Source organism: Nerophis ophidion, linkage group LG10 (assembly GCF_033978795.1).
Source record: "Nerophis ophidion isolate RoL-2023_Sa linkage group LG10, RoL_Noph_v1.0, whole genome shotgun sequence".
Classification (NCBI taxonomy): domain Eukaryota; kingdom Metazoa; phylum Chordata; class Actinopteri; order Syngnathiformes; family Syngnathidae; genus Nerophis; species Nerophis ophidion.
In genome coordinates this window covers 34,535,807-34,553,566 of record NC_084620.1, presented here as the reverse complement: position 1 = coordinate 34,553,566, position 17,760 = coordinate 34,535,807, and the positions used below count along the sequence as shown (strand labels likewise).

The 17,760-nt window shown below is 41.3% G+C and overlaps 1 protein-coding gene across 2 annotated transcripts; it reads right to left on the bottom strand.

Moving 5' to 3' along the window:
- Positions 1-539: 539 nt before the first annotated feature.
- Positions 540-17,676, bottom strand: lgi2a (leucine-rich repeat LGI family, member 2a). Of its 2 annotated transcripts, XM_061913571.1 has the most exons (10): positions 17,480-17,676; positions 17,206-17,292; positions 11,189-11,335; positions 10,991-11,062; positions 10,419-10,490; positions 10,189-10,260; positions 10,031-10,102; positions 8,325-8,491; positions 2,168-2,332; positions 540-2,109 (listed from the first exon to the last, which is right to left on the bottom strand). In XM_061913571.1, the coding sequence occupies exons 1-10, from the start codon at positions 17,530-17,532 to the stop codon at positions 1,292-1,294; spliced, it is 1,725 nt and encodes a 574-aa protein (XP_061769555.1). In that variant the 5' UTR covers positions 17,533-17,676; the 3' UTR covers positions 540-1,291. The 2 variants fall into 2 exon arrangements, with proteins under 2 accessions (XP_061769555.1, XP_061769554.1); XM_061913570.1 differs by lacking the exons at positions 17,206-17,292; positions 17,480-17,676 and having other exon boundaries at positions 11,189-13,595.
- Between the last annotated feature and the right edge of the window lie 84 nt (positions 17,677-17,760).

Below are 17,760 nucleotides of genomic sequence, written 5' to 3'. Positions count from 1 at the left end.
CACGGTCAGGCCGGGAACCAGCTAATAGCAATACACAAGGGTTTACTGTGTATACCATAGTATGTACAGTGCAGGCCAAAAGTTTGGACACACCTTCTCATTCAATGTGTTTTCTTTATTTTCATGATTATTCACATTGTAGATTGTCACCTAAGGCATCACAAGTATGAATTAACACATGTGGAGTTGTGTAGTTGACAAAAAAAGGTGAAATAACTGAAAACATGTTTTATATTCTAGTTTCTTCAAAATAGCCACCCTTTACTTGTTCGCATACTCTTGTCATTCTCTCGATGAGCTTCCAGAGGTAGTCACCTGAAAGGGTTTTCACTTCACAGGTATTGTAGTTTTGATGCCTTCAGTGACAATCTACAACGTAAATAGTTATGGAAATAAAGAAAACGCATTGAAATGACAAGGTGTGTCCAAACTTTTGGCCTGTACTGTAAGTCAAACTGTATAAATAAACTTGTTTCTGTTACAAGAATAACAATATAATTATTCACGCAGCCATGTGTTGACATCAATTAAAAATAAACTCAAGTCAGCATCATTTATTCCAATGTTCAACACTTCCACCACTATAAATTTTACATTCTGTGTGATGTACGCTTTATATCCCATGACACTTTTGTTATATCCATTTGTTTTGTTGACTTAAAACCCTTCTTTACTTTTCTTTTCATGCTTTTAACATTTAACAGAACTACTAAAAAAAAAAAAAAAAGATAAAAGGTTGCTCGGGCATTGCAGTCCATGTCTCGATTTTGGTATTCAATGTCTCCTGCAGTATGAAAAGCATATTTAAGGACTAAAATGCACTAGTTTTGCCTGGAGTCATGACGGCGTGCATTAAGAAAGATAAAAGATGCATCTAAACTAAAGCGGGAACTATTGTACCAGACACGTCCTGCATATAACCCCTGAATAACATCTTTAAACAACAGCCCGTATGTTTTTACTCTTGCTTGTCGTACAATTTTGTTAACAAACTACACTCTCAAGACTGGTTTTGCATCTACGAAGATTAAAGGTTTGTGCTTTTTAAGACATTCCCTGCACACGGTAAGCAAAAAACAGTGGGATGCTTTAACGTCACAGCAAGAGGGCGCCGTGAGCCTGTCGGAGCATCAAGCAGATAAGGCAACATAGCGGACAAGTTGTCAAACCTGGCCTCTCAGAAAAGTTCGGAAAAGGAATCAGCGGACGATCGATGATTTTACATTCCGAACGAGTCGGCTCGTTTTTTTTTTTGTATGGAAGATGTTGGATCGTAGGAGACGAACTGCGCTCATAGGCTCAAGTCAATGAGGACGTGCTCCAGGATCTGCGTGGTCCCCCTGAAGCTGGACACGAACAGGAAGTCCTGGCGGTCGGTGGACACGGCGGTGAAAGAGCGGGGCGCCTGTATGTAAGCCTCTTTAAAGCGCTCAAACGTTTTCTGCTCGCCGTCCCACAGAAGGATCTGTGAGAACGTGTAATCGCTTCCCAGCGCCAGGTAATGGCGATCTTTGAAGGAGAACGGCTGGAGGATCATGGCGCCGCGTGACGGCAGCGCTTGAATCTCCGAGAACTGCTTGGCACCCCAGTGCACGACTTTGGAATCTCCGATGTAGCGTGTCATGGCCAGGTAGAGCTCTTCCTGCATGCGGAAGTGCTTCACGGCGACCACGTCCTCCGTGTTTGGGATTTCGCCCTGGAGGACAAACTTCTGGTTGCTGCGGCTCCACTGGTAGATCACCGGCACCTGAGAGCGGCTCGCTAACACTAGGTGGGCTTTACCGTCCAGGTCCAAGAACTCTGCGTCGGTGTCGCGGTACCACTCATGGAGGGACTGGTAGGAGTAGAAACCGCTGTCGTTCCATTTGTACAGCGTGGACAGGCCCGCTTTGGAGCTGTCGGCGATTACGAAGAATCGGTCGGCTCCGATCCGGAAGGTCTCGATGTCATTGGGCTTGGAGACCTTGGACACCTCAATGTCCTGGAATTTGGTGAACGTGCTTTGGTCCTCATCGAACTTGTAGATGTGCGAGCCGCCAAAGAGCTGAGCCACTATGATGAACACCTGCTCCTCGATGACCACAGACTTGCAGCCCACGATGGACTGACCTAAAAACAAACACACATAGGCCGTCTAAAACCTTGGCCGCGGATGTTTAAGACGTACCTGTGATGTTGTCGTAGGTGCGAAAGTTCATCTCTATGTGGTCCCACTGGAGGACCATGCAGCTCTCTGCGCTCGGAGCCGCGATGGCCACAAATACGTCGTTCTTGTAGCTGAAGGTGTCTATAGAGAGGGACTCCGAAGAAACCGTCTGATGAAGGACAAAATCTGCAAAGGAGAATTCTTGATGTTGTTAGTTTGCGGATGCCGAGAGTAGGGATGATGTTCGTTATGAAATTATCGAATTCGAGGCTATTATCGAATCCTCTTATTGAACCGAATCCTTATCAAATCTCTTATCGAGTCATACCAAAGACTATAAAAACAGGGCCCATTACCTCCCTGCTTGGCACTCAGCATAAATGGTTGGTATTGGGGGTTAAATCACCAAAAATTATTCCTGGGCGCGGCCACTGCTGCTGACCACTACTCCCCTCATCACCCAGGGGGTGAACAAGGGGATGGGTCAAATGCAGAGGACAAATTTCACCACACCTAGTGTGTGTGTGACGATCATTGGTATTTTCACTTAATAGGTTGTAGTGTGTGCACTGAGTTTCAAAAGCCATAGATGTTATATGACTGGGCCGGCACGCTGTTTATCTGGAGGAAAAGCGGACGTGAATGAGGACAGCATGCAGCTATTTATAGGGTGAAGGTGTCAGGTGAGAGAAGACGATAAAGGCCCGCCCCCAGTGAGCATATAGTGCTGCTATGTGTGTTGTAAATAAAATAATTGGAGACAAACATCAACATGGACGAGGTGCCGCTCACTTTCGACATCCCGGTGAAGCACACTCTGGACAAAAACGGACCAGCACGTTAGCGAGTTGATACGCACAACGGTGCAAGAGAAGTCTGTTGTGCTAGCTTGCCAACAAGACTGACTTTGAAAATGAGGAGAGGGAATCTGGGGTGTTTGATGGAAAACTTGCCCAGCTGTTCATTTTGGACACAGGAGATGAAGACTGATGGATTTGTGGAAGAGGATTGATCAAAAAATAATGTGAGTACCTTGATAAATACTTCAATAAAGCACAATCAAACTCAGTTTTGCTCCGGCTGCCTTTTTAAAACAGTGTCCATGCACGTCAGTTTTAAGATAGCCTATGTTTAACCATGCCTGCACCCAAAAATACGCTGCGCCTTCTTTATGCGTTATATACAGAAAGTGCACCCGTAACTGACACGGTGCCCTTTAATACGGTGCGCCCTATGGTCGCGATAATACGGTCTAGTGGCTTCGATAACGGGAACCGGTTCTCATAAAGGGAATTGAATCAATGGAATCACTTCGATTGTTTTCGAACAATCGGAAGAACTGGCTTCTAACATCATCCCTATCAGAGAGTCGCCCAAAGATGAAGACGGCCTAAAAGGACCCGGGCAGAATCTACACAGAACAGTCCGCCTGTACTCAATGCAGATGTTCGAAAGGCCTGTGTACACAAAGTTCACATTTTTACGGCTGTGCTGACTTTGCTCCATGCACTAGTGTCCAGCGAAACTAATATCCCATATGATTTGTGGCTTTATTATCTTGTGAAACGGACCAAACTCGACAGAAAATTAACTACAACAAGATTGATTTAAAAAAATATATTTTAAAGATTGAAAGGTGCCATTAATCCCACGTGGGTGTTCGGCATTGTCCGTGGGTGCTCAGGACCTGAAGGACCCACGCGATCGGCGCCAATGCTAGTGTCCCAAAAAACAGTGCTTGGCATGTTTTGACCCACCTTAAACGTGATATTCAACTGCATTTTGCCACCATAGAATATACAACCCCAAATCAGGCCAATGTATGACTAAGATGTTTCCTACGATTTACCTCAGAGACAATTTCAGCCACTGTTAATGTGCCGAGTCGACACTTTCAAACAGCTGGTAGCGAGCAGCCGTCCTCATTGTGTCTGCTGTGGCCTTTTTATTTCAAAGACAGAAGGTAAAGCAGACCCACTTCCACGTCGTCAGACATTGACAAAAGTGTATACAACAACGCAGGGATTGTGGGAAATGTAGTGTTTCATAGGAAACTACAACAATGCAGTAGTGTTGTCCCTGTACCAAAATGTATTTGGATCATTTTCAGAACTTTGATACTTTTCTAAATAAAGGGGACCACAAAAATTGCGCTATTGGCTTTATTTTAACAAAAATTTTACGGTACATTAAACATGTGTTTCTAATTGCAAGTTTGTCCTTAAATAAAATAGTAAACATACAAGACGACTTGTCTTATTAGTAAGTAAGCAAAAAAAATCTCCTAATAAGTCTGCTGACGTATGCAGTAACATAGTGACATTCATCATTCTATTATTTTGTCAAAATTATTAAGGACAAGTGGTTGAAAATGAATGATTAATCTACTTGTTCATTTACTTTGAATATCTGCTCACTTTCTCTTTTAACATGTTCTATCTACACTTCTGTTAAAATGTAATAATCACCTATTATTCTGTTGTTTGATACTTTACATTAGTTTTGGATGATACCACTAATTTGTGTATCAATCCGATACCAAGTAACAGGATCATAGATTGGTCATATTCAAAGTCCTCATATGTCCACGGACATATCTCCTGAGTTTATAAACATAATATTTTTTAAAAACGAAGTAAGTATTTTTGATGCCAAAAAATGTTGACGTAATCATAGTAGTATTAACGAGATACTAGGGCTGTGAATCTTTGGGTGTCCCACGATTCGATTCAATATCGATTCTTGGGGTCATGATTCGATAATATATCAATTTTTTGGATTCGATTCGATCCTCAATTCAAAAACAATATTTTTCCGATTCAAAACAATTCTGTATTCATTCAATACATAGGATTTCAGCAGGATCCACCCCAGTCTGCTGACATGCTAGTAGATTTTTTTTTTTTTTTAAAAAAGCTTTTATAATTGTAAAGGACAATGTTTTATCAACTGACTGCAATAAGATATATTAGTTTTAACAATTAAACGAACCAAAAATATGACTTATTTTATCTTTGTGAAAATATTGGACACAGTGTGTTGTCAAGCTTATGAGATGCGATGCAAGAGTAAGCCACTGTGACACTTTTTTTTAATTTTTATAAATGTCTAATGATAATGTCAATGAGGGATTTTTAATCACTGCTATGTTGAAATTATAACGAATATTGATACTGTTGTAGATAATATTAATTTTTGTTTCACTACTTTTGGTTTGTTCTGTGTCGTGTTTGTGTCTCCTCTCAATTGCTCTGTTTATTGCAGTTCTGAGTGTTGCTAGGTCAGGTTTGGTTTTGGAATTGGATTGCATTGTTATGGTATTGCTGTGTAGTGGTTTGTTGGATTGATAAAAAATTAAAAATCGATTATTTTAAAAATGAGAATCGATTCTGAATCGCACAACGTAAACGATTCGATTCGTATTCGAATCGATTTTTTCCCACACCCTTACTAGATACGCTCCTGTACTGTGCGGTATCATAACAGTGGATGTTAGGTGCAGATCCACCAATGGTGTTTGTTTACATTTTGACCCCCGTGAGCTACAGTGTGTAGTGAAGCATGTTTAGCTATTCCTCGTCTTGCTGGGATGATACTTGTAAGAAACTTACTTTATTTGTCGCCGTGGAGGCAAGGATTAGTGATTTTGAAGGAGCTAAAACACTGCAGACTGCAACTGGATACTAGTGAAGTAAAGTGAAGTGAATTATATTTATATAGGGCTTTTTCTTTAGTGACTCAAAGCGCTTTACAAAGTGAAGCCCAATATCTCATTTTTACATTTAAACAAGTGTGGGTGGCACTGGGAGCAGGTGGGTAAAGTGTCTTGCTCAAGGACACAACGGCAGTGACTAGAATTGCAGAAGCGGGGATCGAACCTGCAACCCTCAAGTTGCTGGCACGGCTGTTCTACCAACTGAGCTATACTCCCTGCTTAAAGCACCTCTTCCCGAGGGTTTTCAGTTTTATAACTTCACCTTTATCGTTAGTTTCTCAGCCAAAATGCGTCCGTTCTCCCTTTTCTGTCTACACACTGTGTCTGCTTGTACAAAACCCGTTTCCATTTGAGTTGGGAAATTGTGTTAGAGGTCAAACCCATTTTCAATTGAATGCACTACAAAGACAACATATTTGATGTTCAAACTCATAAATTTTTTTTTTTGGGCAACTAATAATTAACTTAGAATTTCAAAGCTGCAACACTGCCAAAGTAGTTGGGAAAGGGCATGTTCACCACTGTGTTACATCACCTTTTTTTCAACATCACTCAATAAACGTTTGGGAACTGAGGAAAGTAATTGTTAAAGCTTTGAAAGTAGAATTCTTTCCCATTCTTGTTTTATGTAGAGCTTCAGTCGTTCAAGAGTCCGGGGTCTCCGCTGTCGTATTTTACGCTTCATAATGCGCCACACATTTTCGATGGGAGACAGGTATGGGCTGCAGGTGGGCCAGGAAAGTACCCGCACTGTTTTTTTACGAAGCCAAGTTGTTGTAACACGTGCTGAATGTGGCTTGGCATTGTCTTGCTGAGATAAGCAGGGGTGTCCATGAAAAATACGGTGCTTAGATGGCTGCATATGTTGTTCCAAAACCTGTATGTATCTTTCACCATTAATGGTGCCTTCACAGATGTGTAAGTTACCCATGCCTTGGGCACTAATGCACCCACATACTCCACAGATGCTGCCTTTTGAACTTTGCGTCGATAACAGTCTGGATGGTACGCTTCCCCTTTGTTCCGGACAACACGATGTTGAATATTTCCAAAAACAATTTGAAATGTGGACTCGTAAGACCACAGAACACTTTTCCACTTTGCATCAGTCCATCTTAGATGATCTCGGGCCCAGAGAAGCCGGCGGCGTTTCTGGATGTTGTTGATAAATGGCTTTCGCTTTGCATAGTAAATCTTTAACATGCACTTACAGATGTAGCCATAAACTGTATTTACTGACAGTGGTTTTCTGAAGTGTTTCTGAGCCCATGTGGTGATATCCTTTAGAGATTGATGTTGGTTTTTGATACAGTGCCGCCTGAGGGATCGAAGGTCACGGTCATTCAATGTTGGTCTCTGGCCATGCAGCTTACGTGGAGTGATTTATCCAGATTCTCTGAACCTTTTGATGATATTATGGACCGTAGATTTTGAAATCCCTAAATTTTTTGCAATTGCACTTTGACAAACGTTGTTCTTAAACTGTTTGACTATTTGCTCATGCAGTTGTGGACAAAAGGGTGTACCGCGCTCCATCCTTTTGTTGTGAAAGACTGAGCATTTTTTGGGAAGCTGTTCTTATACCCAATCATGGCACCCACATGTTCCCAATTAGCCTGCCCACCTGTGGGATGTTCTAAATAAGTGTTTAATGAACATTCCTCAACTTTATCAGTATTTCTTGCCACCTTTTCCAACTTCTTTGTCAAGTGTTGCTGGCATCAAATTCTAAAGTTATTGATTATTTGCAAAAATTTTTTTTTTTTATCAGTTTGAACATCAAATATGTTGTCTTTGTAGCATATTAACTGAATATGGGCTGAAAATAATTTGCAAATCATTGCATTCCCTTTATATTTACATCTAACACAATTTCCCAACTCATATGGAAACAAGGTTTGTAAGTACTCCGTGATTGTGCACAGCCAAACATGCTCCTCTGCTAATAAGCCAGCAATGTCACGCCGTGACGACAACGGGAAGGTGGGAGGTCTTGGGGACCGGTACTTTTTAGAGGCGGTATAATACCGAATATGGTTCATTGATATTGCAGTATTATACTAATACCGATATACCGTACAACCCTACATTGCAGTGTGCGCGAGACTATGAAAGCTCTGATGACTGCCGACGAACATCTTGGTATTGTTATCCTAATACTCTTTCTAGGAACTTTAAATATTCCACTGATGGCTACTCCGCTTGGCGCTCGTATTTCCACACCATGAATTGCTGTCTTTCGGAATAATGACAATATTTTTCAGTATTTGCCTGGTATTCCTAAGACAATTTTAACAAGAATTCGGCTTTGAAGGTTGTAGTCCAAGGGCTTTTCACCTTTACGTAAAATAATTCCTGGATTAGCTACAGAGTGTATTTTCGATGTACCTTCCTCGGATTACGGATGACAGTTTTAAGAATTGGCACGCAATTTCAAAGAAATTTCTACAATGGGATTGTCACCTGTTGAGATGCACTCGCTACTCATGATCATATCGTTGAGACGCTTGTCCTTCACGTCCTCTGGTCCGGCGCACACGACATCGGACGCCGTGGCGTTGGTGCTCCTCAGCCACGACATCAGCCACTTGGCTTTGCAGTCGCACTCGAAGGCGTTGCCTCGGAGGTCCCTGCGGGAGTCACAAACTAGGTGATGCTGCCGTTAAGACATAAGGGTCCCGAGGGAGGGAAGGAGCTGTGCTGTACTCTATAATGTGGCGGTAGCGTCATGTATAGGGGTGAGGTGAGTGCTGTGTGACAATATGAAAGGAACAATGATCCCTTGCCTTCCTTCCTTCCGCTTGAGTACGCCCCAACAGGTGCTCAATTGGATTCAGGTCTGAATGGTAAATGGGTTATAGTTGTATAGCGCTTTTCTACCGTTTTTAAGGAACTCAAAGCGCTTTGACACCATTTCCACACACACACACACACACACACTGTTGTGTTTGTGGGTTTGTTTATGTCTTTTAAATCGGATGCTAAGTTTAAGTAAAACTGAGTTGAGTATCAGCAGTCTAAAACCGAAGTGTCTCTTTAAGAGAGGCCTGTACCCTTAGCCCAGCTGATCGGCGTTAGGACTGTTAATTGGCGTTGCAGTTCATTCAGTCTGTACTCACGCTCATCCCGGTGTGCAGCCACTTGGTAAGTTCCCGTTTGCCCTGTTTTATGTTGTACGCTGTCACCATGCTCATCTGTATTATGTTGTGTCCGCTGCTTTTAAACTCCACTACAGCGCTCTTGTAGATCCGGGCGCTTAGATAAATGTTTGTTTATCGCGGCACCTGTTTTAGCGTAGGTATTGCTACTTCCTGGTTTGCCGTGGTGCATTTAGGGAGTTGTAGTCATTTACTAAAATGCACTTTACAGAGGCTTGTAAATGGTAAATATAATGTTTGATAGATGAAACGTGCTCATGAATGATATACCTTTATTTGAATTGTATTGTATATGATCAACATGAGTTTATAAATGGTTGATATTTATTATAGATATTTATTAGTATTATTATTATTATTTATTATTAAGGGCATTGATTTTGGTACGAAAATGATGCACTGAATTCTTCCTTTCAGATTTATTACCTAACTAACTGATTGACCAAAACTAACTAACCAACTAAGAACCAGCCACCAAATAATAACAACTACTGCTGCTGTTCTCCTGCTTGGAAAATAAATAAACAAAAATATACAAACTGGAAATCTTGAGTAATAATCTGTGCACACTTGGTTGCCCTTTCTGTGGGGAAAACGGAACACACACACACGGCATTAACTAGGACCCATCAGGAGCAAGGGTGAAGTGTCTTGCTCAAGGAAAACAAGGGACATGACTAGGATGGTAGAAGGTGGGGATTGAACCAGTAACCCTCAGATTGGTGGCACGGCCACTCTCCTAACTTCGCCACGCCGTCCCCGTAGATACATACATCGCTTTCAGGTTCGCACTGTTACGCTACATGTTAGAATTTATCCCTCAGTGGACCACAGCTCCCCCAAGCAGTGTTGCCAGCAACTTAAGAGAAAAATGGCGGTGTTTTGACTCTTTTCCAAAGGAGTACAAGCTGTACACTGACTGCTCAAAACTGTATCTAAGTTCACTTCTACAGTATTGACAAGATTATGCCGTAATAGAAAACACTGGTGAAATATGAGGGGTGTACTCACAGCTCTATAAGAGAGTCCAGGCCATTGAAGAGGTCCCGAGGCAGAGCCTTGATGTTGTTGTTTGCCAAAGACCTAGGCACAGCATGGATACATACTGGACATCAAATTCCCGTTATCATGGCTGACTAAAACTTTTTGATTACAAAAAGGGTACATACAAGTGGGTCAGGTCCCTAAGTCCTCTGAAGGCATATTTGGATACAGTCTCTATCTTGTTACTCTCTATGAACCTGCGAAAGAAACATCCAATAATAGAAAATAGATGTGATCACTATCTGTGATATACAAAGCCGCATGTATTTATCATAATGGATGACGATTTATTATAATTCATTTGTGGGTTTGTTTTAAACATGTCGGAACATATAAAACCCCGATGCGGACTTACAGATACTCCAAATGCGCTAGGCCCGAGAACGCGTCGTCTCTTATGGTTGTCAGGGAATTGGAGTTCAGGAGCCTGAAATAAAGTCCAACACGGACACAAAGAAGTGTAAATTTAACATAAATTCCTTTAGAATTTGCAATTGACGACTAAGAGCTCAAAAGTCTTCTTTGCCGTTTATGCTGACATCAAAGCACTTAGATTGTAGATTGATGCCTTGTGGTCAGCACCAGCTAAAACATGACTGCTTTTAGACTTGCAGAGGTGTCACAAGCTGCTAAAAGCTCTCTTTGCGATAATAGCTTTAATAGGCAATAAATCAGCATGTGTGTTCATTCCTTAGCTGGACTCCTTCATTGCTGCATACATTGAAATAAAGATAAAAAAGACAGACATCAGATAGTTATAAAATAAAAATGGCGATTTTCAGGGTTTTATTCTCAATTTTTCTAATCATCTATTAAGAAATACAGCAATGTCGTGTCACCTACATATTAATTAATTCATACCAAACCATCATGTAATCTTGACGTTTTTCCAAAGGATTGTTACGAGTTAGGAGAATAAGCACTTACAGTAATTGGAGTGATGGCATGTGAGAAAACATGGCCTCTTTGACCTCGGAGAAGGTCCCGTTGACGATGCTCCTGCAAGAAATGATGCACATACCGCAAAAACAACATGATTTCACCTGGCAACAGAATGAATCAAAGCAGCAACTATACTGCACTTTAAGCCCACTACTGCTGCTTCTAAGCACCTACCGTACTTACAAAGAAATTATATCGTTGGGGCTTATCCTGGGCACGGAGGAGGACCCGACACATATGATGGACTCCTTGGAGCAGCTGCATGTTGAAGGACACCTGGCTGTCTTCTTCGTGTGTCCAGGTTGGGACAAGCTGCACAGGCACACTGCACTGAAAAACAAAGCCCAGGATGGGAGCATCTCTCCTGCATGGGTTGATGACTGCGCAGCATGCATGCACACAGACGGGGAAAGAGAGAGGCAGTGTGTTTCCACCTCTGCACCATGCGACGCTGCACCGGACAACAGCGAATCAGCAGAGGGCAGCCCTTCTCTCTCTCTCTGCGTGCGTGTGTGTGCACCTTCATTATTTATTAAGTCATTCCTTTTTCTTTTGCCGATGCTTAAACAAGCATGCATTGCAACACTTTGTGTAATTTGTGGCTGCTAAAAACTGCTCTGCACCACAGCACATAGAGCATTTTTGGAACACTTTTGCATTGGCAACCTAGCAATTTATTCATGGCACGCATTCCCCCAGTTGTTTAGCTGTGAGGAGAGGATTTTGGATTTTTTTTTAAATGCAGCATGTGCCCTTACGCAGACCCGCCAATTTATTGAGTGCATTAATTGAAGCCTTAATTATGATCTTATTTGCATTAGGACTGGCTGTCAAATTTCTAATGTTGTCCGAAGAGTCATCGGTTGACGAACGCCTTTATATGCTTGGCACTCAGCATTAAGGGTTGGAATTGGGGGTTAAATAACCAAAAATGATTCCCGGGCGCAGCACCGCTGCTGCACACTGCTCCCCTCACCTCCCAGGGGGTGATCAAGGGTGATGGGTCAATAGCAGAGAATAATTTCTCCACATCTAGTATGTGGGTGACAATCATTGGTACTTTAACTTTAATACTGTACAAATAAACTACAAATACATGGTTGTAGACAGTTAAAATTGATCTTTTGGGGCTTCTTCCATGTTTGTTTTAATTGTTTTTTCCCAATCATAACTTATCTTAGATTAAACTGTTACCCAACTTTCCAAAGACATGAACAGTATCCGTGTAATCGTATTCGTGTGCAACTTTAACCCGAACAAATTAATATGAATCAAGCATGGAATCAGAGCAAGAAATGACACGCTTGTTCAATGCAAAGAATCTTCTAATTGGCTTTAAGGTCTTTTTTGGCAACGGCCGCACAAAGGTAGCACAATGCAAGGACTTCTGTTGGCTTTAAAACAGGAGCAAGTGGCCAAAAAAAAAAGAGATTGCCTTTGGGTTCTTTCTTGGCTGTAGGACAATCTTATACTACTGTACGTTGTCTCCTGAGGACAATTCCTCTTTTTTTCCGCCCCCGGTAGGCCACTCTAAAGAAGCAGTGTTGCAGAGCCCAGCCGGATTAAAAACCATCCAAGATGCAACACAAGATGCAAAGTCCACGAAGGTCTTTGGGTCCTCCGACTGATTTTTTTTTAAAGAGTTGAAGAAAAGTTTGAGCAGGTCATCCAGATATGACTTTGTTTGCTTGGTTAATATAAACTTTAGAAAACTGGGTGGTAATATCTGGTTCTGTTCTTAACTGGTACAAGTGCAATCTTGATCACATTATGTACAACATCCAAAACCAGTGAAGTTGGCATGTTGTGTATATTGTAAATAAAATAATACAATGATTTGCAAATCGTTTTCAACCTATATTCAATTGAATTAGATAGATAGATAGAACTTTATTGATTCCTTCAGGAGAGTTCCTTCAGGAAAATTAAAATTCCAGCAGCAGTGTACAGAGTTGAGATCAATTTAAAAAAAAGTAAAAAGTAAATAATGGGGGTTTAAAAGGAAACAAAATAGAGAAATATTACAAAAAGAATAAAAACAATGGGAATGGGAATTGACTGCAAAAACAAGATACTTAATGTTCTACTTTAACTTTAACTTAACTAAATGGAAAACATTTTTGATGCCTGCAAAATGTTTCAAAAAAGCTGGCACATGTGGCAAAAAAGACTCAGAAAGCTGAAGAATGCTCATTAAACACTTTTTTGGATCATCCCACAGGTGAACAGGCTGATTGGGAACAGGTGAGTGCCATGGTTGGGTATAAAAGCAGCTTCCATGAAAAGCTCAGTCATTCACAAACAAGGATGGGGTGAGGGTCACTACTTTGTGAAGAAATGTGTCGGCAAATTGGACTGTTATAGGTGCAAAGTTCAAAAGACAGCATCTGTGATGGTATGAGGGTCTATTAGTGCTCAAGGATGGATAACTTACACATCTGTTAAATGATAAATGATAAATGGGTTGTACTTGTATAGCGCTTTTCTACCTTCAAGGTACTCAAAGCGCTTTGACATTACTTCCACATTTACCCATTCACACACACATTCACACACTGATGGAGGGAGCTGCCATGCAAGGCGCCAACCAGCACACATCAGGAGCGAGGGTGAAGTGTCTTGCTCAGGACACAACGGACGTGACGAGGTTGGTACTAGGTGGGAATTGAACCAGGGACGCTCGGGTTGCGCACGGCCACTCTCCCCACTGCGCCACGCCGTCCCGTTAAGGCCCCATTAATGCTGAAAGGTACATACAGGTTTTGGAGCAACATATGTTGCCATTCAAGCAAGGTTATCATGGACGCCCCTGCTTATTTCAGCAAGATAATGCCAAGCCACGTGTTACAACAGCGTGGATTCATAGTAAAAGAGTGCGGGTACAAGACTGGCCTTCTTGTTCTCCAGACCTGTCACCCATTTAAAATGTGTGGTGCATTATGAAACCTAAAATAACACAACTAAGACCCCGGACTGTTGGACAACTTAAGCTGTACATCAAGCAAGAATGGGAAAGCATTGCACCTGAAAAGCTTAAAAAAAATTGGTCTCCTCAGTTCTCAAACGTTTACTGAGTGTTGTTAAAAGGAAAGGCCATTTAACACAGTGGTAGAAATCTCCCTGTGTCAACTTTTTTGCAATATGTTGGTGCCATAAAATTCTAAGTTAATCCATCCATCCATTTTTCTACCATATTCCCTTTGGGGTCACGGGGGTGCTGGTGCCTATTTCAGCTGATTTGCAAAAAAAAATATGTTTCTCAGTTTGAACATTAAATATCTTGTATTTGCAGTCTGTTCAATTGAATTTAAGTTGAAAAGGTTTTGCAAAATTGTATTGTTTTTATTTACAAATTACACAACGGGCCAACTTCACTTGTTTTGGGTTTTGTACTTTGTAGGAATTAGTAACTGTGTCTCGGACCAAATGGCTAATATATTTGGGGTTCAAATTGTACATGCTGCCACTAGGCCAGCTAATATGCGGTTGCAATACAGGTGCTGGTCATATTATTAGAATATCATGAAAAAGTTGATTTATTTCATTAATTCCATTTAGAAAGTCAAACTTGTAGAATGTATACATTTATTCCAAACAGACAGATACATTTCAAGTGTTTTTTGCCAAAAAGGAGATGATTATAGCTGACAACCAATGAAAACCCTAAATTCAACATCTCAGAAAATTAGAATATGGTGAAAAGGTCAGATATTGAAGACACCTGGTGCCATACTCTAATTAGCTAACTAACTCAAAACACCTGGAAAAGCCTTTAAATGGTCTCTCGTTTTGATTCCACATGACACACAATCATGGGGAAGACTGCTGACTTGACAACTGTCCAAAAGATGACCATTGATACTTTAAAGAAGGAGGGCAAGACACAAAAGGTCATTGCCAAAGAGGTTGGATGTTCCCAGAGCTCTGTGTCCAAGCACATTAATAGAGAGGCGAAGGGAAGACTAAGATGTGGTAGAAAAAAGTGTACAAGCAAGAGGGATAACCGCGCCCTGAAGAGGATTGTCAAACAAAACCGATTCAAAAATGTGGGGGAGATCCACAAAGAGTGGATTGCAGCTGGAGTCAGTGCTTCAAGAACCACCACGCACCGACGTATGCAAGATATGGGCTTCGGCTGTCGCATTCCTTGTGTAAAGTCACTCTTGAATAAGAGATGTCAAAAGCTTCTCGCCTGGGCTCAAGACAAAAAGGACTGGACTGCTGCTGAGTGGTCCAAAGTTATGTTTTCAGATGAAAGTAAATTTTGTATCTCCTTTGGAAATCAAGGTCCCAGAGTCTGGAAGAAGACAGGAGAGGCACAGAATCCACGTTGCCTGAAGTCCAGTGTCAAATTTCCACAATCGGTAATGTCATCTGCTGGTGTTGGTCCACTGTGTTTCCTGAGGTCTAGGGTCAATGCAGCAGTCTACCAGGAAGTTTTAGAACACTTTATGCTGCCTGCCGCGGACCAATTTTATGGAGGTGAAGTTTTCATTTTCCAACATGACTTGGCACCAGCACACAGTGCCAAATCTACCAGTACCTGGTGTTAAGATCATGGTATCCCTGTTCTTGATTGGCCTGCAAACTCACCTGACCTTAACCCCATAGAAAACCTATGGCGTATTGTGAAGCGGAAGATGCGAGATGCCAGACCCAACAATGCTGAAGAGCTGAAGGCCACTATTAAAGCAACCTGGGCTCTCATAACACCTGAGGAGTGCAACAGACTGGTCGACTCCATGCCACGCCGTATTGCTGTAGCAATTCAGGCAAAAGGAGCTGCAACTAAGTATTGATTGCCATACATGCTGAAACTTTCCATGTTCATACTTTTCAGTTGGCCCACATTTCTAAACAATATTTTTTGGTACTAGTCGTAACTAATATTCTAATTTTCTGAGATACTGAATTTGGGATTTTCAGTAATTGTCAGTACTAATCATCAAAATTTAAAGAAATAAACATATCAAATGTATCACTATGTGTGTAATGAATTGATATAATATGTAGGTTTCACGTTCTGAATATAATTACTGAAATAAATCAACTTTTTGATGATATTCTAATAATATGAACAGCACCTGTATGTCCTACCATAACTACGCAGATGACACTCAGGTCTACGTGTCACTGATGGCAGGTGAACGAACGTTGGCCTGTTGATTCACTTTCTCAATCTTTGTCCATGCACAGATCAGTGCATGCAAAACTATTTTCGTCAGCTCAACTCAAGACTATACTGAGAAGTATGGTAGAGGGGCCCACATTAATATTTTCAGGGGGCTCAGAATTCCCAGCAACTGTTCTACAAAGGAGTAAAGACAAAATGTTACCTTAAGATTCCTCTCTCAAACATAATAATCAGGAAAGAAACCTATAAATGACTCAGATTTGAAATTTAGCAGCCACATTAAGTAAATAACAGCATATTTTTACTGCCTAAAACATTGCCAAAATCAAAGCAATAGTGCCCAAAGCAGTAAAAAAAACTAACCCGTGCCTCTGTCTTCAGCAGGTTAGACTACTGTAATGGCCTTTCCACTCTCTAAACGAGCTACAAGGCAGCTGCAGTACTTCCAGAATGCCGCCGCCCGATTTCTGACTAGAACCAAGAAATACAACCATGTTAGTCCAGTGCTCAGGTTACTGCACTTGTTTCCTGTCGCACAGAGAAAATCATTTTAAAAGGCTTTGATTGTATACGAGTTATTTCATGGTCTTGTGCCAAAGCACATCTCCGACATGTTAGAGCCCTATCTACCAGCTCAGGCTCTGAGCACCCGAGGGAGTGATCTCCTGTTGACTAAAGATGCTGATGCAGTGTTTCAGTCTTATACTCCTAAAATCTGGAACGGTCTTCCAGAGAATGTAACAGGCCTCAACCCTGGCCTTTTTCAGATCGAGGCTTAAAACACTGAGGGTTAAAAAAAGGAAAGACGAGCGGTATGTCCCCGCTTGCTACTTTTGCCCTCTTTCGCCGTGACCACAGACAACACTACACACACAGCGACGGTTCCTGGACTTTTGCATAAGGAATTGTTCTGTAGCTGGACTGATGTTAATTTTAGTTGGAGGACACCTGGTCTATACTCAAGAATTTTACATTCAGTTTTATACATTAAGAAATATTTACAGGCATAGAGTATAGAGTATTGTACTTACAAAACAGGCAGTTACTAGTGTACACACTATCATACCTTGTCGAAGCATCTTCCAGCTGGAGTGTAGAGAATTGACATGTGAAACGGCGCCCTCCGCTAGATTCCTTGCTTCCGACTTTTTTCCTTTGCAGAAAGCACCATTAAATAACTTTCTATTTCAGTTACAATGAAAATAACTATTTACAATTTAAAGCCAAAAACAAAAGACATGAATGTGTGTGTAGAATATTTGCTCACATTACTCAGGTTTTTCACATTTCTGTCCTGTCAATACAAAGTTGGAGATTAAAAAATAAACAATACTATTTACCTAGTCCATTGTGAATACGGGGAAACACAAATGAGCAGCTCAGTCTTTAGCATCAGAAGACACCTGTTCAGAAAATACTATCCATCAATCCATGAATTTAACGGCAGAAAGCAGATGACATTATTAATAGCAGATGAATAGTGAGCAACTGGACATGTTGCTGTCCCCATGCTACAAAAAAATAAAACAGCTATGTGTGACGTCTCAGTGTTTTGACCTTTGATCTAGTGCTCAAAATGGTAATTAAGTAAAGCTGTATTTACTTTTCGTTCAAATACTGT

What these genes read in the sequence shown, in the direction of transcription:
- lgi2a (XM_061913570.1), bottom strand. Translation starts at nt 11,583, where the DNA reads ATGCATGCTTGTTTAAGCATCGGCAAAAGAAAAAGGAATGACTTAATA. An exon ending in CCCAACGATATAATTTCTTT is followed by an intron (nt 11,063 to 11,188) that starts GTAAGTACGGTA and finishes CATTTCTTGCAG; the next exon opens with GAGCATCGTCAACGGGACCT. An exon ending in CACCTACGACAACATCACAG is followed by an intron (nt 2,110 to 2,167) that starts GTACGTCTTAAA and finishes GTTTGTTTTTAG; the next exon opens with GTCAGTCCATCGTGGGCTGC.